This window comes from Drosophila teissieri, chromosome 3R (genome assembly GCF_016746235.2).
Source record: "Drosophila teissieri strain GT53w chromosome 3R, Prin_Dtei_1.1, whole genome shotgun sequence".
Classification (NCBI taxonomy): Eukaryota; Metazoa; Arthropoda; class Insecta; order Diptera; family Drosophilidae; genus Drosophila; species Drosophila teissieri.
This window is the reverse complement of record NC_053032.1, coordinates 3,479,542-3,499,674: the sequence shown is the minus strand read 5'-3', so window position 1 is coordinate 3,499,674 and position 20,133 is coordinate 3,479,542. Positions and strand designations below refer to the sequence as shown.

The following is a 20,133-nucleotide window of genomic DNA, read 5'->3' as shown; positions in this document are numbered from 1 at the left end:
GGTGGAATGGACAATGTTAAATGTTAAATGTTTAAAAAATTTGTTGATTTTTTTTGTTTTATTGTCTGTTTTGTTTATCTGTATAGCAAAAAGACGGCCCTTCTAAAGCCTGCAAACCACCCAATACTGTCACGCTCACAATTTTTCAATTTTTATACCCGTTACTCGTAGAGTAAAAAAAGGGTATACTAGATTCGTTGAAAAGTATGTAACAGGCAGAAGGACCATATAAAGTATATAGATTCTTAATCAGGATCAATAACCGAGTCGATCTGGCCATGTCCGTCTGTCCGTATAAACGTCGAGATCTCACGAACTATAAATGCTAGAAAGTTGAGATTAAGCATATAGATTCCAGAGGCATAGACGCAGTTTGCCGATTCATGTTGCCACGCCCACTATAACTCATAGTTTTATTAGTCTTATAAGTTTCTATCGATCTGCCAAAAACCTTCACGCCCACTCTAACGCCCACAAACCGCCGAAAACTGGCAGTGACTCTCCTTCGCACTTCCAATAGCCGAGTAACGGGTATCAGATAGTCGGGGAACTCGACTATATAGAACTATAGCGTTCTCTCTTGTTGCATTTAATTTGCAATAGGTAGCGACTACTAAATATATTTCGGAAATGGTTCATTATACTGCTCCAAAGGAATTTTATTGCTCTTATCATATCTCGTAAAGTAAATGAATGGTAGATAAGGACTTGATATATTAAACACAAGTCATAGGGTTTTCCGTTTGGAAACCACAGGAGTATATATCAAAAAAGTCTTTATTCTGTTTAAGGCCCAGATAGAAGACATTCTCGGCCAGATCCTTGCCAAACTCACAAAAGTTCTGAGCGTAAAGAGTAAAAAATATACGCTTGTTGTCAAGATGGTACTTTTGAAGGACACCATTCTCTTGATCGTAGATCCCATTGTTCACTGGAGGCGAATTGGTCCACGCGCTGTAGTCTATCCAGGCGGCTCGGAAACTCTTTAGGTAAATCACAGCCAGCATTCTGGCCTCATCCAGAACATTAACGAATTGCGGCAGCCTTAAGCACTCTACATCTTCTCGGAACCGCGTGAAATCACGCTGACGCTCCCGACTATTAAAAAGCATCATGTACAAGTGAACCGTAAACGTGGAGTAGAAGTAGGACATGGGCTTGTTGCGGCTCTGGAAGAGATACATGCTCCAATCCAGCATGGTGCGCTGAACCCCCAGCTCGTATGTTGAGTTCAACTTTCTGTGTTGCAGCAGATTGTGTACATTATGCTCGTAGCTCTCCCGGTAGATCCGCAGGGTCTTGTACTCCCGACTCAGGTCTCTGGCATGAAAGTAGATGCGCGGCGTTTTGAACTTCTGCTTGTACGTGGCCAGCTTGTTGAGAATGGGATTCGACTCTCTGTCCTTCTGAAGCCTGGCAACGAAGCGGTCCAAAATGCCCAGAAAGTCATCCAGCTCGTGGGATCCTCCATCGAGCAGGTTTTTTGTAACTATATACCCGAAAAGTGGCTTGAAATACTCAAAGGTCTCACGATAACAGTCATCCAGCGCGTGGTGTGAGTTGCAGGAGATAAAGAAGTCCAGCATCTTCTGTTTTGCCTCGAACTGCTCTGGATCATTCTGTAGCTCGGTCAGCAGCTGCATAAGATCGTCCACCTGGGGCATGTTTCCTTAGATTAGGTATATGGATTAGGCCCCTTCCTAAGCACACGGTATACTCACTTACCCATTATCGAAAAGAGGGGTCGATTGCGGCTACATACGTAGTCGAAATAGCTCTCACAAGCATACTTTTCGTTGTTAATAGAGCCCTGCATACGAACTGCCAATTTTTCAAGTTCCCTAATCCGCAGCTTCGACAGGTGCCGCACGTAGCCTATTTGGCAGTGCCCTGCACCAGGCCACATCAACAGAATAAGGGATACGGATGCGAACACAAGACTTGATGTTGTCATCGTAGAGCTCAAGTCACTGGAAGCCAAGCTTTTGCGCCAGCGTATCGGACCACTCAACGGATGTCGGATTTCGTTGCACATTGGTTTAGCGATGTCACTTTTTAAAGTCCGTTTTTCACTGAGCCACCCAACTATTTATATAAACTATATAAAAAGCTGTTACGACCACAATTTCTTTTTTTTTTTATTTCACTATTTAGTAAGGTGTATCTAATGGCAAGAAAGTTATTATATATGATCTAATTACATTCGCCCCACGGTGCATTGCTCAATTTGAGGTCTTATTTTAATTCAGTGAGTGGCCATACTTAAGTATAATTCCGGAGCGATAAGCAAGTCAAGTCCTATCAGAAAAAGTTCTCTCCCACTGTTTTTAAGATTGCCCTATTCTTTAATGTGGTGCTTTGCACTGTTTCACAAGTATTACGAGTTATATCTGGCCTTAGCGTAGACATCAGTTCGCTGTTGTTTGTACATGGGTTTTTGGCGACGCACTTGCTCAACTAGAGCTGAGATTAAGTGAACATTGTGTCGAAAGCGCACCACGAAAGTGCTGTGGTTTTCCAAGCACATATTTTAGACAAAAGAGCGGTAAAAGTGTAAACTTAAAAATTTCCAAATGAATCAAAATGAAAATACTTTGGTATGTTTGTCTTTGTGCAACAAAACGCCATTTTTGTGTTAAGCAATTCTATATAAGATACATAAGTTCTACCCGCTAGTTTAGCAGGAAATATAGCTTATAAGTAACTAAATTTCCTACTCGCATAACTGCTGAGACGTACAGACTTGCGCAATACGTCTTTGGATAGGCATTTCGAAATGACACCCATGCTTCTAATACTGCCATCGAAGTTAGGCACTAAAACTGAAGGTATTTGGAAATTGTATGCACGCTTTCCTAAATTAATTTTTTTTAGAAACTCTTGGTTAAAAATTAAATATCCTACTTTATATGTAGGGGTTTGGATTCCCCAATTATTGATAAATAATACGTAATTTAATACTACATACTGTGGAAATTTATTTTTTTCTGATATCAAAAGGAAACGTAAATAAAGATATTGCTTTTGACATATATACAGTAGAATCCGGATATAACGACTCCGCTTAGTACGTCTCCGCTTTTAGCGACAAACCGCTTATACCGACGAGATTTTTCATAATTCAACAAGCTATTGCGAAGTGCCAAACAAAGAATACAGCAAAATAATGCCAATTAATTTAAGCATCAAACGACTCTGTTAGAAATGTACATGTATGTACATGTATCAGTGACCGAAGTCATAAAATGTTTACAGCGTGCGTGTGCAGACCTCATGCCTATATTCCATGAGATGTCCCGTTATATTTATAGTTTTTTCTGCTTTTTTCTTATAAAAAAACATGTTATTTAATTTAATTCATAACATTTTTTGTTTGATTAAAAAATTAATTTAATTTAAAACATATTACGAAAATGGCAAGCATAAAATAAACAAAAAAAATCTTTTTTTTCCACCTTTCTGTTAGTGCGTCTTCCGGGTATAACGACGTAAAATCGTCGGTCCCTTGAAAGTCGCTATAACCGGATTCTACTGTATATGTATTGTATTATATATATGTAATTTACATCATTTGAAAACTTTAAAGGACAGGACAAAGACTTTGATACATTTTATTTAATTACTCAATAGATTTGATGAGTGTTATCAACGATAAGGCTGTTCTACAGATCTGCAAGCATAAAGGTTAGCCAGAGGCAACTGAAATATGCATAAGAATGTATCTGTGTTACCCCAACGAAATTAGCCAGAGATGCAACAAAGAAGCCAGCCCTGATAACCACTTCCTTTTGAGACTGAAGAATGATCAATGACAAAGATGTACGTGACTTCGGAGAAGCCAGATGCCAGTCGGAGAGCCGAACAGCAGTATCAACCTGCAAACTCTAGAAGAGAAGAAATCATAAAACAAACAAGACAGCACGCTATAGTCGAGTTTCCCGAATATCTGATACCCGTTACTCAGAACTTACAGTGGGCGTGGCAAAAAGATTTTTGCTAAATCGAGAAAAATTTACAAAACTAACAAAAATGTGTATATTTCAACCTTCTATCTTTTATAGTTCCTGAGATTTCGACGTTCATACGGACGGACAGACGGACATGGCCAGATCGACGCGGCTATTGATCCTGATCAAGAATATATATACTTTATATGGTCGGAAACGCTTCCTTCTGCCTGTTACATAATTTTTAACGAATCTAGTACACCCTTTTACTTTAAGAGTAAAGTGTATAAAAAGTATAACCAACTTTTAAATCCCACCTCAGCCTTGATGATTTCACCGCCGTAGCAATAGATAAATAATTGCAGCATGATTGAACCGAAAAACGATGCATACAGCAAGAGATCCATAACAGAGTCCATGTTCTAAGTGAAAATGGTGGTGGGGGTGAGAAAAAGATTTATTCTTTAAGGGGTTGTTTCGGAATCAATCGTTCTACTCACTGTCACTAGTTGGTATATTATAACACCAACCTGCAAGGAGGTTATGACGAACTGCCCCATCACAGTTGGTGTGTACATCGATCGTAACTTTGTGGATAAGGAGTGCAGTAGCACATGGTATTCAACGACTGATTTCAGCCTTGCTTGTGTGTCTTGTTTGGATAATGGAAACTCCCAGTTTTCAATTCGGGCCTGCAGTGTCTGAAAATGAGCTCGCAGATTAATGGCAAAAGAAATAAATAAACCATCGACTGCCGAGGCATAGGCAACAACGACAACAGTGACTAGTACGGTGTAGAGAAAACAAACTTCGTATCCTGGGCTTTCCAAATCGTTAAATGGAAACCTGGAGAAGGATAATCCGTAAAACTCTTTAAAATCTCAATGCATTCTTACTTCATTGGCATGGGCAGCTCCTTGTCACATGTTGTACCGTACCATCGGCAAGCTCCAATTTTCAGAATGGGTCCCAGCATGAAATAGAGCCCAGTAAGGCCGCAGGACAAGCAATATGCTCTTCCTAGAAAAAATGCTAGTTTATTGGCTTCAGCAACGTAGTCCAATCCTTCTCCGTTTCTTTGAGTTGGACTTGCTGCTCGAAACTACCGTTTAAACCTTTTCTTTGATTATAATCAGCCCACTTACTCTGCTCATGCATTTTCCTGAAGCGGCGAATCATTTTCCAGAAGTCCCTTCTGTTTGCCAAAAATGTAGAAATTTTTATAACCGTTAGCATATTAGTAAACACCACGCTGAGACATGCCGTGACTTTTTCCATGTCATTGCGGTTGTGGGCAACATAAGATATCAATGGATACTGCGCCGAAATGACGAAAATCAGGGAACTAATGTGCTTAAAGCTGAGTGCCCTGACTTCGGTAATATCCATGTTGTCATTATGCCCCATTAACCGTAGGCAGTACTCCTGCAGTTGAAACAGTCTACCCATGACCTTAGTTTCTAGAACATTAAAGGATTCGGCTGGTTACGCATGTTTTATAATCCTTTGAAATATTTTAATTGTCTTATTGATTGCTTAATTATTTGTTTCGCCAACGTCGGAGTACAACCCCGGTATAATTGCTATGATTGTCGATGTAAATTTAAATTGGTGACACGATAATTGTAACAAACTAAGAATAAGACAAGAGAGAACGCTAAAGTCGAGTTCTCCGACTATCTGATACCCGTTACTCAGCTATTGAAAGTGCGAAGGAGAGTCACTGCCAGTTTTTGGCGTGGCAAAAAGATTTTTGGCGAATTGAGAAAAAATTTACAAAACTAAGAAAAATTTGAAAAAATATCAAAATATTTTTCAAAAGTTTAGGCGTGGCAGTTTTGGTCGGTTTGTGGGCGTTAGGGTGGGCGTTAGGGTGGGTGTGGGAACTTGCGCTGCGTCTATGTCTCTGGAGTCTGCATGCCGAGTCTCTCTTGCTTTTATAGTTCCTGAGATCTCGACGTTCATACGGACAGACAGACGGACATGGCCAGATCGACTCGGCTATTGATTCTGATCAAGAACATATGTATATATTTGTATTGTCGGAAACACTTCCTTTGTCCTGTAACATATTTTTCAACATACATACAACTCAGTTGTTAGAACTTATAAGCTTTTTTAATTTCACGGAATCTATTTACCATGAAATGCAATAATTTCATAATTTTAAATAATTGGGTATTTCCGTTAATTACCAGCAATTTGTAATTATACCCGTATACGAGTATGAGGCATATAACAAAGCAGAAATACAACTCATGAAAATTTCGTATATCAACCTGCAAAAAACGTTCAGAACTACAGACTTACACCGACGTAATCTTCCACAAAACGCATAAAAATAGTTTCTCCTGCTCTTTCAGATTTATTTGTAGATTTTCTAAAAGTGAATATAAAGGTTTTTTTTTTGCTTCGGAAATAAAATAAAAACAAGAGAGAGTGCTATAGTCGAGTTCCCCAATACCCTTTACTCACCTAGTGCAAGTGCAAACAAAGAATTTCAAGATTTCCGATAGAAATTGGGAAAAAAATAATAGGAACATGTAAAAGAACTTAAAAATTGTGTAAAAGTGTGCGCGTGGAATTTTTGGGCGGTTTGTAGGCGTGAGAAGATGTTAGTCCTATAGATGTACCAAGACATGGCAGCTATTTTTTTTCAAATAAAATTATTAACATTAAATTGATGATTATTGCGTCCAGTCACACCTTTATGTCTATAAAGTAGAACACCTCCATGTATGTAATGTTGATTGTCAACAGATTAAAAGAGTACATTTTGTTGACGTTCCGGTTGCTTGTTCGTCTGATAAATATAGCATATTGTTATTATTATAATTTGACGAGGTCAGTTTTTTCTTATAAGATGTAGACCAATATCTTAAAACTATTGAATGCAAGCAATCGAGATCAGGACTCATTGTATTGTGATAAATAAATTAGACACTAATGTAAGTAAACAACTAAAACAAGAGAGAACGCTATAGTCGAGTTCCCCGACTATCTGATACCCGTTACTCAGCTAGTGGAAGTGCGAAGGAGAGTCTTCATCACTGACAGTTTTTGACGGTTTTTGGGCGTTCGAATGGGCGTGGCAAAAAGTTTTTTGGCAAATCGATAGAATATTACAAGACTAATACAAAAATGAAAAAATATCAAAACATTTTTCAAAAGTGTGGGCGTGGCAGCTTTGGGCGGTTTGTGGGCGTTACAGTGGGCGTGGCAAAAGGTTTTTTGGCAAATCGTTAGAAATTTACAAGACTAATACAAAAATGAAAAAATATCGAAACATTTTTCAAAAGTGTGGGCGTGGCAGCTTTGGGCGGTTTGGGGGCGTTAGAGTGGGCGTGGCAAAAAGTTTTTTGGCAAATCGTTAGAAATTTACAACACTAATACAAAAATGAAAAAATATCAAAACAATTTTCAAAAGTGTGGACGTGGCAGTTTTGGGCGGTTTGTGGGCGTTAGAGTGGGCGTGGCAACATGAATCGACAAACTTGCGCTGCGTCTATGTCCCTGGAGTCCGTATGTTTAATCTCAACTTTCTAGCTTTCGTAGTTCCTGAGATCTCGACGTTCATACGGACAGACGGACAGACGGACAGACGGACAGACGGACGGACAGACGGACAGACGGACAGACGGACGGACAGACGGACATGGCCAGATCGACTCGGCTACTGATCCTGATCAAGAATATATATACTTTATATTGTCGGAAACGCTTCCTTCTGCCTGTTACATACTTTTCAACGAATCTAGTATACCCTTTTACTCTACGATTAACGGGTATAAAAAGGAGAAGAGTTTGATTTACAATTTTTAAAGCGACTCAGTTTTTCTTTTTTCTAGTCGCCAACTACAAAATGATATCTTCACGTTTCTTTATGTAGCTATCACATTGGTGGCGGAACATTGGTGGCAGAACTTGTATACAAAGTGAAATTATGAAATGAATTGGGCTATTTAGAATACTGAAAACGAATTATTCCTAAAAAATACTGTAGTCTGCATTTAAATTCAACATCAACGTACATTTATTAATAACAACATTTCAAAACAGGACCCAATGCTTAGTTTTGAAAAGCAAGCTCAAAAGTTAGAAATTGGGTGGCAGGTATGCATTGCCCGTGTGTGACCCGGCAGCGCTGGTGGAGACAATCTGGCCGGTTCCAGTGCCGCCCACAACGGATCCCGTGTCGGTGTGACCCTCGCTGTTGCCTAGCGCTCCAATCACGGAGGTGACGGGAGCCACTCCCTCGTCGGTCAGCTGGCTGCTGCCGCCCAGGGCGTCGTACTGGGCTTGGATCTGCTGCTGGGCGTGGGCGGCCTCTTCGTTGGTCTTGTACTTGATGAAGAAGACCTCCGGCTTGCTAGTGGAGCTGGCCTGCTCCACAACCTCGGCGTTCAAGTCGCTCTCTCAGCACGTAGATGACGGTCTTCTCCTCGTTGGCGGCGGGGCTGATCTTGATGGTCTTTCTGTTGTTGCGCTGGGGCGACTTGATAAACACCACATTGTAGTTACGCTTGGGCACGCCGACGGTAATGTGACGTTCCTTGTAATCCTCAGCCTCCTCCGGGGCGGAGTGGATGAAGAAGCGCTTTGAGACGATGGCCTGTTGCTGCTGCACATGCTGCTGATGGTGGAGAGTCTGAGCGGCCGGCTGCTGGTAGACGGCCTGCGGCTGCCCGGGGGCCACCTGGACGGCGCCCTGGAAGAAGGAGCCTCCACCGGTGGTGGTGCTTATTCCGCCGAAGCCGGACGGGCCGGGATTGTAGTTGTAGCCCTGGGGAGCAGCTAGAACCACGGAGCAAAGGCACAGGACCTAATGAGCAAAAAAGGATTAGTCTGATAAGTAATTAGTCCTTCGTCCGCCTTACAATGAATCCACGCATTTCTAGGCTTGGTTGAGCTGGTAGAGTGATAGTGGGATAGGGAGGATTTGAGGTTTGACTTCTTTAGCAGTTGGTAGTGCACTGTATGACTTCTTACCCGCTCGAGCGGCTTTTATACATAGCTCACAATTCCAGCTTCGACAATGCCACTCGAAAGTTAATAGGTGAAGTTCAACGAAATCCGCTGCAGAGCCCCGAAAAGAGTCATGGTCCGCATCAAAACTGCCAAAAAGAGCTCGCAGCCTCCATTTGTTGCATGTTCATTGTATTTGTTTTAGTTCGCATCGGTTTCTGCTCTTCTTCGCCATTCACCTTCGAGCCCCTTCCATCCCTCATTAAATGGCGAGACTTGTTTGTAGTTGCTGGCAATACATGGCCAATTATCGTGGTTCCCCCTGCAGAGTCTTTGTTGTGGCGCTTAATTGTTAGCCCCGATACTCCGATCCACCGACACCCCGATGCGGTCATTACGGAGCGAGACGAGGCTTTTGGCGAGTGACCATCGCTACCCAGTGCGTCGATTAAGTGATATTAAAAGTGTAATTGCACAACCGCTTAGTAAATATTAGTCCAGCTCGGAGCTGGTAACCATAGTGCTCCTCCGCATTGACTAGCCGTAATCCCAAGTCCTAGCTCCGGAGAAGCCATATGTGCACCAGCCCCGAGCCCAAAGAAGTTCACTTCCTTAACTCCACTCCACACCACTGATGCGGTGATCCGCGTTGTCAAGCTAAATTAATGATCCGCAGAGCGTAACATATGAACGATCTTTCAAACCGATAGTTTCTTCACCGGCTGTAACGAAATTCATTTATCATGTCTGGCGGTCAGCTCCAACTTTCTTGGGAATAAATACCTCTTTGATTGTTACTTCAAAGCGATTTGTTCACATTTCTGCAGTGATTTCTAAGTCTTCCCCATGGAAGACGATATGGCCCTCGAATCAATGCCGTTGGTGTAATGAACTGAACCAACCTGCCCCACAGACCAGCAGTATTCAACAGACCCTAATGATCGTATCATGTTCAGTCTTCATCCAAAATCGATTACGGAGTCGGTTTGGTGCAAAGCTTTGTATTTGAACTTCTAAACACAGCAGGCTCTGACGAAAATCCTATGGGTAGTTCAGCCTTACAACTTCTGGGTAAAACAATATCGATTAGGTCCACTTATTTATTTATTGCAGCAGCGTCTGAGCAGGGAATATCTTTAGAAGAGAATTTTTATACCCGTTACTCTCAAAGTAAAAGGGTATTTTAGATTCGTTGAATAGTGTGTAATAGGCATAAGGAAGCGTTTCCGACCATATAAAGTATATATATTCTTGATCAGGATCAATAGCCAAGTCCATATGTACGTCGAGATCTCAGGAACTATAAAAGCTAGAAAGTTCAAATTCAGCATGTAGACTCCAGAGACATAGACGCAGCGCAAGTTTGTTGGCCCATGTTGCCACGCCCACTCTAACGCCCACAAACCGCCCAAAGCTACCACGCCCACACTTTTTAAAACGGTTTTAATATTTTTTCATTTTTTTATTACTCTTGTAAATTTATATCGATTTGCCAAAAACCTTTTTGCACGCCCACCCTAACGCCCACTACCGCTCAAAACTCCACGTCAACACTTGTTAAAAATGTTTTGATTGTTACATTTCTGTTAGTCTTGTAAGTTTCTCTCGATTTGCCAAAAATCATTTTGCCACGCCCACTCTAACGCCCACAAAATTTCTCCCTCGCACTTTACAAGCTGAGTAACGGATACGTCTATAGCGTTCTCTCTTGTTTTATTTTCACTGTGTTTATCTACTCGGGTTTCACTGTTCATTTGCTTTCGTCCCATTTTGATAAATTAGGTATTTAAATGTTAATCAGCATCTCATAAAACAATCTAAACAGAATTTTAGAACACATTAACTATAAGTCCCGCAAAATGCTTTTGATTAAATAGATATCATAATCGGTATAAGCTCTTAGTTTACTAAAATTGACTAGACAGATTTTGCTAAGTTGTGCATACCTGAAAAAGTATTCTAAATAACATACATAATGAAATGACAAAAATTCAGCACATCTCTTTCCTAACAGAGCAGTGGATCGGTATCAACTACGAAATTGTATCTCCACGTTTCTTTGTATAGCTATTGTGCCAATCACATTGGTGGCAAAACTCAGAGAGATAATATTGTACACGAATTGAATTAGCGAAATGAATTGGGCCATTAAGAATACTTAGAACGAATTATTCCTAAAAAGTACTGTAGCCTGCATTTCAAATCAACATCAACGTACATTTATTAATAACAAAATTTCAAAACAGGACTCAATACTTAGTTTTGGAAACCAAGCTCAAAAGTTAGAAATTGGGTGGCAGGTATGCATTGCCCGTGTGTGACCCGGCAGCGCTGGAGGAGACAATCTGGCCGGTTCCAGTGCCGTCCACAACGGATCCCGTGTCGATGTGACCCACGCTTTTGCCTAGCGCTCCAATCACGGAGGTGACTGATTTATGTATCGATCTTAGGAACTATGAAAGCTAGAAACTTTATATATTTTAACGCACACTCTTTTTAAATATGCGTTGATTTCTATCGATATGCAATAAAATGTTGAACTTTCTTGTTCGCACTCCGAGCAGCAACTGATAGTAGAGAAATTCGAATAAACCGTTCTCCCTTTTTATACCTGTTAGACAGACCCAGTGACATAGGCGCAACGCAAGTTTGTTGACCCATGTTGCCATGTTTTGCTACGCCACCCCTAACGCCCATAAGCCTCCCAAAACTGGCACGTCAACACTTTTTAAAAATGTTTTGAAATTTTTTTACATTTTTGTTAGTCTTGTGAATTTTACTCGGTTTGCCAATATTTTTTTTGCTACACCCACTCTAACGCCCATAAACCGCCGAAAACTGTCAGTGCTGAAATTTCCAAGCTGTTTTAATAAGCTTATATCAAAAATTTATTTGAGAGTTTTTATTGTCTACAGTCGTAGTTGATTACACTGTCACCGTACACGATCTTCTAAATCTAATGTAATGGACAATAATCGGACGACACCTGCCTTGCTGGCTCAAAGCTCCTCGGTAAACGTATTTCACGACGAATCGCTCTTACCACAGCGAAATGTAAAGACAAGTAAATACCCCTATAATAGCTACGTTATTCCGAGTGACTACAGTAATTTGCGATTTCATAGGTGAAAATGTTCCACCGACGTGTGCAGAGAAAACGTTGTTTGTGCTGTCCATGATTCTGATAGTCATTTGCCTGCCGTGGTCGCTCTTCTGCTGCCTTAGGGTCATGTCGGAGTATGAGCGAGCCGTAATCCTGCGCCTGGGCCGACTGCGTCCTAAGCCTCCGAGGGGGCCAGGCCTCATCTTTCTCGTGCCCTGCATTGATGACCTCGCTGTTGTGGACATACGCACCAGGTCGTTTGACCTGCATAGACAGGAAATCCTCACTCGCGACATGGTGACGATCAGCATCGACGGAGTGGTGTACTACAGCATCAAGAGCCCCTTTGACGCTATGCTGCAGGTATACGATCCTGAGGAGGCAACCGAAAAGCTAGCAATGACCACGCTGCGAAACGTGGCCGGCACACACAAGCTAATGGATTTGCTCTCGTCCAAAGAGTACCTCTCCAACCAAATAGAGGGCATATTGTACAGCTCCACAGAGCCCTGGGGCATACGCGTGGAACGGGTCGAGATGTAAGTATTTCCTTTTTGACAATGGATCAATAGTGGACCAGGCTATATTCGGCAGCAAGGAGATCTTCATGCCCGATCAACTAAAGCGAGCTCTGGCTGTGGAACAGGAGGCAATGCGGGAGGCCAAGGCCAAGGTGGCCGCGGCGCATGGAGAGCGAGATGCGGTATATGCGCTGAAAGAGGCTGCCGACATAATGGAGACAAACCCCATTGCCCTGCAGCTGCGGTACCTGCAAACACTGAACTCCATCTGTAATGATGACACCAGGTCCTACGTCTTTCCTTTTCCTGTAGACATTGTAAGGAAATTGATGAAGTAGGGTTGAATTCTCAAAATACGTTCCGTTTTTATGTAGGTCCCATAAAAAAAAAAGATCTTTTACATATTATACTATATTTGAATATTATTCGTCTGAAGGGGACCAAATACGATTAATTTCCTCTGGACATGTTTTATTAGTAACAAGCGATCATCCACAGTACAGTATGTTTAATCAATATTTTCAGAAAAAGTTTGAGCAGGGGAAATGTCCTTTAACTTCACTTAATTGGCATTCTACAAAATACAGTTTCCGAGTGAATTAGATAATTGGCTTTATGAATGTAAAGATATCAGAGGGTCTATTTATTTTCTTAAGGTCTATTGTTTTGATTAGCAGCCATTAACGACAAAAGATTCAATTTGCTATGTGACTGTCATTGGATTAATATCTACGCCGTTGTACTTTCTATTTAATGTATATAAATTTAAAAAAGAGAGAATGCTATAGTACAGTTCTCTGACCATGTTAATAATGAACACACGAAACGTAATGAATTAAAATGAATTTATCTTGAAATATGAAGAACGAAGATCTGTAAAGGAAGTACATTTCTGTGTCAAATTTTAAAGAGTGTGCCAAAATGCGGCGGACTCCGTTTTGATAACATTGTGTAACTCCGTGGGCCAAGACGCTCTCTCCTTTTGTCTGCAAGATTAGGTCGAGAGTGGCTGATTGTTACGCCCCCACAGCGTGTGAACAGCTGGTTGCATAATATATAAGTCTTTACGGCGCAGTATTTGCGTACTCGTAACAGTTCGAAAAAGAAACGCATGCCACTTGGTAATTAAAGGGATTGTGTTTCATCATGGTCCCCGCACTGCCGATTGTGTTTTGATAAATATCCAGTCATGTATCAAATCGTCAGCACCACTAACCTGGCCAAACAGGGCCCTCCATGTCTATGGTGGACATTAATTAAAGCATTAGGACCGTTCTTGTATTTAGGAGCCGCTGCTTGGCGAAAATTGGTTTGAATATTATATTACAGAAATTACATATTATATTACAGATTATATTGTGCAATCATAGACAAATTACAATTGCACTACCGTCCAATGATCCGACAACTCAATAATTGGGTCATCGGAAACCAAAGCAATTTTTTAAATTCATAAAGACAGTGAAAAAGCGAAAGCTTTTCATGAAGACGTTATTTAAAATTAGGCCATTGTGTGATTAATTCATGTTGCGATTCGAGTTTTTGCTTTGCAAAGGTTCGTCAATTATGACCGGCCATCAACAGCCACAAATATCCACCATGATGATCACGACGAAAGCTAGAGAAATGGATGTGCCAACTTAATCTCCACATTTGTATGTGTTCATCACACATGACTTCCAACCGCTTTAGGGTCTTGGGTGAGTTCCCAAAAACTTACCGCTATCTCAAGGTTGTGAAAACACAAGCGAGTTTTCGTGTGGCTTGAGCGCTTGTGGTTTCAGTTTCATTTGAACTTTTTTTTCGTAGCGACATTTTCGAGTCAGCGGCATAAAAGTCTGGGCGACCAGTGATTAGCATTTAGTTGAATTTTGATTGCCACGGGTCCGGTACCGGTGTCTTCACCTCAATCGGAAATGCATTTCTTTATTGTAAGCCCTCAAATGCCTGCCGAGATGTCAAAGCACCCATTACTAATGACTTCCTTTTCTAGGTGCCGTGCCTCCTAGGCCTTTCAGCCGCCATTCCTCAAGGATACAACTATCAGGCCCAGCAACAGCTTCAATCGTCGTCGCATGCTGGTCAACTGCAGCTGCCTTCTGTTTCGCAGTTTGCCACCTTTGCGGAGCAGGCGATTCTTCAGCAGGCGCTCCAGGCTCCCAAGGTGCAGCAGGTCCTGAACGGAGGAGAGGTGGACGCATCTTACTCCCAGGAAAACAAGGCATCTGTTCACCAACAGCCGTCGATGCAGCTCAGCGCAAATTTTGAGTATAGTGCGCTGCCACAGGCACAGCATCGACAGCAGCACATCGTCTCCAAGGACATCTACGTTCATGTGCCACCAGCAGAAGGGCCAGAGGATCGCTATCCCCAGCCTGTTCTTCCGCCAGTACCCCCGCGCAAGCATTATCGCATCGTTTTCATCAAGGCGCCGACGCCTAGTGTCTCGAAGGCGGCGTTGCGCATCAAGCAGGCTCCTGTGGAGGAGAAGACCATCATCTACGTGCTGACCAAGAAACCGGATCCACTTGACCTCCAGACGGCCATCGAGGAAATCGCGCCCAAGCAGCCCAGCAAGCCAGAGGTCTTTTTTATCAAGTACAAGACCCAGGAGGAAGCTGCGCATGCGCAACGTACCATTCAAGGTGAGCAAAATCCGCATTCATCAGATGTTTTTAGACACACTTGAAGTATGCAACATCAGTATGCAACAAACTTGAAATGCATTGTTTTGCAAGCTTCATAGATATAACCTATCGACCACATTACCTGGCTTCGTGGGTTTCTTTTCCGGGGTCTAATTTCATAACTAATAACCGATTTACATACAACGTTATGGCCTTCTTTTAGCTCAATATGACCAGCTTGGCGGCACATCACAGGTTTCCGACGAGGGAGTCGCACCCGTTACATCCGTGATTGGTGTCCTGGACAACCAGCGCAACAGGGGAATTTCATCCGGACAGTTTTCGGGCTCCTTGTCAAACAGTTACTTGACAGCCAATCTGCGTGCATAGGTACCACTGCAAAACAAAATAACTGCCGTATTTTAAAGATATATATATATATATTTTTATATTTAGTTAAATAAAGTTCATATTTTGAGCTTCTCCTTATGATAGAAAGCGACTTTGCAGCCATATCCAAATAAAAATGCTGGGAACACGATGAAACCGAGTTTCGATACTCCAAAGTAACAAAATAGTTTTCTATAGCCCATGTTACCACATCCATTAGTCCAATGACAGCCAAGCCAAGCCGGAAACCGGTCCATAAATTAGCATAAAATTTGTCTTACATAACAAAGATTAGGCCAAACGAAAACTTGATTACTGGGCGACTGGCTTAACGCTAAAAGAGATGGACCAATCTTTCTTGCGGGAATCTTACTCTTTGCTAAAAGCCCATTGACTTTTAATAAAAACAAAAAGCGTTTTAATAAAAAACATCAAACTTAAGCAATGCATAATTTTCCTTCCTTTCGGGAATAATTCCAATCACTTCCATCTAGTGTAATGATGTGTGCAGTGATAGGCGTTGTTTGAAATGTTAAAACGATTAAACTTAAAAAGAAGTACTCAAAACAGAAGGCTTTTTGGGATTCGACTAAAATCTTTTTATCTTTTTCGACTTTTGCATTTACAAAAATAAATTACAATTTACTAAATTATGGTGGTTGATATAAAACAATAGAAGCGATAGGAATGGTACAGCATAAACTTATTAAAAAGTCTTCGCCGGAACATACTTCCTTGATGGCAGAGAGGGAGCGATGATGGCAGCAGTGGGCTGCTGCACAAAGGAGTTCTGCTGCTGGACCCCCTGGTTAAGGGATTGCAACTGAACAATAGACTGACCCTGAGGCTGGATGATGGTTTGGCCACCCTGGGAGTGCTGGAGCGAAAAGCTGCCCAGGTTGAGGGAGCCACTCGAAACGCTAGCGATGGGGGCCACTCCCTCGTCCGAAATGTGAGTGGCGCCTCCCAGGGCGTCGTACTGAGCCTGGATCTCTTGCTGGGCGCGCTGGGCCTCTTCCTGGGTCTTGTACTTAATGAAGTAGACCTCGGGCTTTTGAACCTTAGCCTCAGACTGGGTTACCTGCAGCTGCTGCTGAATCTCGGTGAGATCGGGCTTTTTAGAAAGCACGTAGATGACGGTCTTTTCCTCGTTGCTTGACTGGGCCCGCTTCAGAGCCGCGGCGGTGTATTTTAGATTCTGAGTCGGCGCCTTTATGAAGACGATCCGGTAGTTCTTGCGGATTGGCAAATTTTCCAGTTGTGGCTCGTCCTGACGCAGTTCCTCATTCTCCTCGGGGGCGGAGTGGATGTAAATGTCCTTGGTGACGATCGCAGGGCGCTGGACGAACTGGGTCTGAAGGGCTTGCTGCGGATGCTGGTACACGATTTGCTGAGGCTGCTGCAGCCCAGTGCTGATCAGATTTTGCTGGGGCGGAGTCTTAAGAAAGGGCTGCTTTGGCAGAGAAATCGGCAAAGGAGCGGAAGCAGGAGCAGGAGCGGCAGCGATGGACTGCACGGCTTGAATGGCTGGCTGCTGCGCCTGGACACCGATCGCGGCCTGAACACCGATCTGTGCGAGAGATGGGACGGCGCCACCTGTGTATATTCCACTTGATGAAATAGGTGTCTGAGGACGGAGATTGCCTATAGGAAGGGCTGGTAGCTGAGGTTGGTACTTGTATCCCTGGGGAGCTGCTGCGGTGAGGGCCACCAGGCACTGCAAGACCATATCAAGTGTAAGCTGTTGCGCGGATCACAAATGTGCTAGATTCTTACCATTAGAACGACGAACTGCTTCATTTTTACTTTGAACTGTCTGAGCTGCTAGGGTCGACTGATGCCCTGCCTTTCCAATTTGTATGTTTTTATATCTATCCAACATAGCGTCGTTTTCCCACAGAAAGAAAAAATGATTAGGCACTACCATAAAACGGTTGAATCTATTATTGGCTTCACAACTTCGAATATGTAACGTATCACATTGGGCGGTTGCCAAACCACAGATTCGTATGCGCAGATGCACTAGTCCGGGATCTTATCTAACTTGGCGACCAATGTTGCGTTTAAATTTAAATAATATTTGATAATCATGAATGGGGATACCATTGTCAACGCCGAGTATATTTATATGCTAAATATAAATAGGTAGAGTGGTTCGATTGACCAAACTGGGATAATATAAAGAAAGTAAGTTTTATGGACGGAAACCTATACACATTCATTCCGAAATTGTGGGAAACGATCTGCATTTAAAATTCGGCTTAAAATTCGCTTGGTCGCATATGTATAGATGAATTAGTTATTAAACAAGTCTTTTAAAAAAATCAAAACATCAAAACAGGAATCCATGTAGTTCAATTGTTTTGGATTTCGACAATGCTAATTATTTATTGGGCAACTTCATTTATTGGGCAATTTGAGGTGTTTTATGTATGCCAGAGAGATTTTGGCGGTTTGCACGCTTGTGGGCGTTAAAGTGTGAGTTTACAAACATTAATACATTCGAAAAACAAAACTTAAATATTTGAATACCCGTTACTCGTAGAGTAAAAGGGGATACTAGATTCGTTGAAAAGTATGTAACAGACAGAAGGAAGCAATTCCGACCATATAAAGTATATATATTCTTGATCAGGATCAAAAGCCGACTCGATCGGCCATGTCCGTCTATCCGTCCGTCTGTCCGTCCGTATGAACGTCGAGATCTCAGAAACTATAAAAGCTAGAAAGTTCAGCATGTAGACTACAGAGACATAGACGCAGCGCAAGTTTCTCGATTCATGTTGCCACCCCTACTCTAACGCCCACAAACCGCTCAAAACTGCCACGCCCACACTTTTAAAAACGGTTTTAATATTTTTTCATTTTTTTATTACTCTTGTAAATTTATATCGATTTGTCAAAAACCTTTTTGCACGCCCACCCTAACGCCCACAAACCGCCCAAAACTGCCACGCCCACGTTTTTGTATTAGTATTGTAAATTTCTATCGATTTGCCAAAACATTTTTTTGCCACTCTAACGGCCACAAACCGCCAAAAACTGGCAGTGACTCTCCTTCGCACTTCCAATAGCCGAGTAACGGGTATCAGATAGTCGGGGAACTCGACTATAGCGTTCTCTCTTGTTTTATTTAGACTTGCAAATTTCTCTCGCTATGCCAAAAAACTTTTTGCCACGCCCACTCTACCGCCCACAAACCGCCAAAGACTGTCAGTGTTAAAATTTCTCCTACGCACTTCCACTAGCTAAGTAACGGGTATCAGATAGTCTGGAAACTCGACTATAGCGTTCTTCCGTGTTTATTTTAAAAATATTTACAAAAAATGATTTGCAAGTCGATAGAAATTTACCAGACAAAAAATTAAAAACAAGAGAGAACGCTATAGTCGAGTTCCCCGACTATCCGACCTGCCAGGCCCGGTGAGTACCCACATATGGTACGAAACTCGATAACTGATGGATCTCTACTGAGCCCTTTGAATCTGTTTTCGCAGGCTGTCGTGGGCTTCGAGTCGGAGGGGGGCCGAGTCTACTACAAATGTGGTGGCAGCTTGATAAGCGAGAGATATGTGCTTAGCGCCGCCCACTGTACTTCCATATACGAGTGAGCATGCCAGTTAGACCCCTGAAACAAAGTCCCGTTATTGTACTTTTCCTCCCAGGACGGTCCACAAGTGGGTGCGCATCGGGGACCTCGACCTGGTCGCCGTGCAGCGGTCGGTGGAGGCCCAACTGCTTCGGATTGAGAAAGTATTTGCGCACCCCAGCTACAACAAAGAGATGTACTATGACGATATAGCCCTTCTTAAACTAAAGATGGAAGAGCAGTGAGGTCCCAACCAGACAGCAGGCGACCGCTAGGTTTGCTAAGACTGGCGGCGTACGTAAGATCTAAACGCCTATGAGTTTTTCCAGAGCTGCCCATGACGATAGCTTTCGCCATGGGGTACGGCGCCACGAACTTCGCCAAGGCCATGACAAACCGCCTCACAAATCATACTAACCATAGTGCCGATCGCCGAGTGCAACGCCGAGCTACCGGCTCTTGCTGAGACTCCTACTGGAGTTATCAAAAGCGAGCTCTGCGCCCAGGACTATATTCTCAACAGAGACACCTGCCAGGAAGACTCCGGCGGACCTTTGCAACTGAATGTGCTGGGTCGCCGCCGACGGCATAGAATACACTATCATCTCATCGGCATAACCTTATACAGCGTGTTGTGCCGCAGTAGTTACCTATCAATTACACCAGAGTGATTTCCTACTTGGACTGGATCGAACTTACTGTGTGGACCTGACAGATGCCCACATGAGAATTGTATGCTGTATTTTCATAAGCGAAATAAATTAAAGAAATCAAGAAATGAAGAAAGCTTATATACCTTTGCAGTAATATGTTTACTTTCATTAGCTATTCACCTTTCGACACTTCCGGTAACAACGGACATGGTCAGATCGACTAGACTAGTGGTTCTGATCAAGGATCTGTATATTCTATGATTTCGGAAGCCCACGAGTATCGGAAATGAATCAACAGTGATCGATTTCCCTTCAACAGAACTAAATTTGCCTTATCC

General features: G+C 42.5%; 7 protein-coding genes across 9 annotated transcripts; 3 read left to right on the top strand and 4 right to left on the bottom strand.

The window, feature by feature from the left end:
* Window positions 1-652: 652 nt before the first annotated feature.
* Window positions 653-1,954, bottom strand: LOC122621341. 2 transcript variants are annotated; one of them, XM_043799175.1, is made up of 2 exons: window positions 1,726-1,954; window positions 653-1,669 (listed from the first exon to the last, which is right to left on the bottom strand). In XM_043799175.1, exons 1-2 carry the CDS (start codon window positions 1,952-1,954, stop codon window positions 717-719), a joined length of 1,182 nt encoding a protein of 393 aa, XP_043655110.1. In that variant the 3' UTR covers window positions 653-716. The 2 variants fall into 2 exon arrangements, with proteins under 2 accessions (XP_043655110.1, XP_043655111.1); XM_043799176.1 differs by having other exon boundaries at window positions 653-1,655; window positions 1,726-1,813.
* A 1,665-nt stretch (window positions 1,955-3,619) lies between these two features.
* LOC122621497 (odorant receptor 82a) lies at window positions 3,620-5,396 on the bottom strand. Its single transcript, XM_043799363.1, has 6 exons — window positions 5,093-5,396; window positions 4,844-5,042; window positions 4,448-4,793; window positions 4,265-4,369; window positions 3,732-3,884; window positions 3,620-3,670 (listed from the first exon to the last, which is right to left on the bottom strand). The coding sequence occupies exons 1-6, from the start codon at window positions 5,394-5,396 to the stop codon at window positions 3,620-3,622; spliced, it is 1,158 nt and encodes a 385-aa protein (XP_043655298.1).
* A 2,646-nt stretch (window positions 5,397-8,042) lies between these two features.
* LOC122621831 lies at window positions 8,043-8,839 on the bottom strand. Its single transcript, XM_043799821.1, is given in 3 exon segments — window positions 8,043-8,364; window positions 8,366-8,769; window positions 8,825-8,839. Coding segments are annotated over 3 exon segments (741 nt in total).
* Window positions 8,840-11,819: 2,980 nt separating this feature from the next.
* LOC122620239 (stomatin-4) lies at window positions 11,820-12,945 on the top strand. 2 transcript variants are annotated; one of them, XM_043797611.1, is made up of 4 exons: window positions 11,820-11,976; window positions 12,038-12,554; window positions 12,610-12,853; window positions 12,911-12,945. In XM_043797611.1, the coding sequence occupies exons 1-4, from the start codon at window positions 11,877-11,879 to the stop codon at window positions 12,917-12,919; spliced, it is 870 nt and encodes a 289-aa protein (XP_043653546.1). In that variant the 5' UTR covers window positions 11,820-11,876; the 3' UTR covers window positions 12,920-12,945. The 2 variants fall into 2 exon arrangements, with proteins under 2 accessions (XP_043653546.1, XP_043653545.1); XM_043797610.1 differs by having other exon boundaries at window positions 12,610-12,945.
* A 1,294-nt stretch (window positions 12,946-14,239) lies between these two features.
* Window positions 14,240-15,553, top strand: LOC122620240. The gene is made up of 3 exons (XM_043797613.1): window positions 14,240-14,467; window positions 14,530-15,181; window positions 15,387-15,553. The coding sequence occupies exons 1-3, from the start codon at window positions 14,453-14,455 to the stop codon at window positions 15,551-15,553; spliced, it is 834 nt and encodes a 277-aa protein (XP_043653548.1). The 5' UTR covers window positions 14,240-14,452.
* Window positions 15,554-16,113: 560 nt separating this feature from the next.
* LOC122620238 lies at window positions 16,114-17,508 on the bottom strand. The gene has a single exon (XM_043797609.1). It carries the CDS (start codon window positions 17,280-17,282, stop codon window positions 16,260-16,262), a length of 1,023 nt encoding a protein of 340 aa, XP_043653544.1. The 5' UTR covers window positions 17,283-17,508; the 3' UTR covers window positions 16,114-16,259.
* A 134-nt stretch (window positions 17,509-17,642) lies between these two features.
* LOC122622254 (serine protease snake) lies at window positions 17,643-19,854 on the top strand. The gene is given in 7 exon segments (XM_043800574.1): window positions 17,643-17,671; window positions 18,972-18,993; window positions 19,051-19,160; window positions 19,219-19,383; window positions 19,428-19,550; window positions 19,552-19,796; window positions 19,799-19,854. Coding segments are annotated over 7 exon segments (750 nt in total).
* Window positions 19,855-20,133: the final 279 nt, after the last annotated feature.

What these genes read in the sequence shown, in the direction of transcription:
- LOC122620238 (XM_043797609.1), bottom strand. Translation starts at nt 17,282, where the DNA reads ATGGTCTTGCAGTGCCTGGTGGCCCTCACCGCAGCAGCTCCCCAGGGA.
- LOC122620239 (XM_043797610.1), top strand. Translation starts at nt 11,877, where the DNA reads ATGGACAATAATCGGACGACACCTGCCTTGCTGGCTCAAAGCTCCTCG. An exon ending in ACAGCGAAATGTAAAGACAA is followed by an intron (nt 11,977 to 12,037) that starts GTAAATACCCCT and finishes GCGATTTCATAG; the next exon opens with GTGAAAATGTTCCACCGACG. An exon ending in CGCGTGGAACGGGTCGAGAT is followed by an intron (nt 12,555 to 12,609) that starts GTAAGTATTTCC and finishes TATATTCGGCAG; the next exon opens with CAAGGAGATCTTCATGCCCG.
- LOC122621341 (XM_043799175.1), bottom strand. Translation starts at nt 1,954, where the DNA reads ATGACAACATCAAGTCTTGTGTTCGCATCCGTATCCCTTATTCTGTTG. An exon ending in ACCCCTCTTTTCGATAATGG is followed by an intron (nt 1,670 to 1,725) that starts GTAAGTGAGTAT and finishes ACCTAATCTAAG; the next exon opens with GAAACATGCCCCAGGTGGAC.
- LOC122621497 (XM_043799363.1), bottom strand. Translation starts at nt 5,396, where the DNA reads ATGGGTAGACTGTTTCAACTGCAGGAGTACTGCCTACGGTTAATGGGG. An exon ending in TAATATACCAACTAGTGACA is followed by an intron (nt 4,370 to 4,447) that starts GTGAGTAGAACG and finishes ATTTTCACTTAG; the next exon opens with AACATGGACTCTGTTATGGA. An exon ending in GTGAAATCATCAAGGCTGAG is followed by an intron (nt 3,885 to 4,264) that starts GTGGGATTTAAA and finishes CTTCTCTTCTAG; the next exon opens with AGTTTGCAGGTTGATACTGC.
- LOC122620240 (XM_043797613.1), top strand. An exon ending in TGCGCAACGTACCATTCAAG is followed by an intron (nt 15,182 to 15,386) that starts GTGAGCAAAATC and finishes GCCTTCTTTTAG; the next exon opens with CTCAATATGACCAGCTTGGC.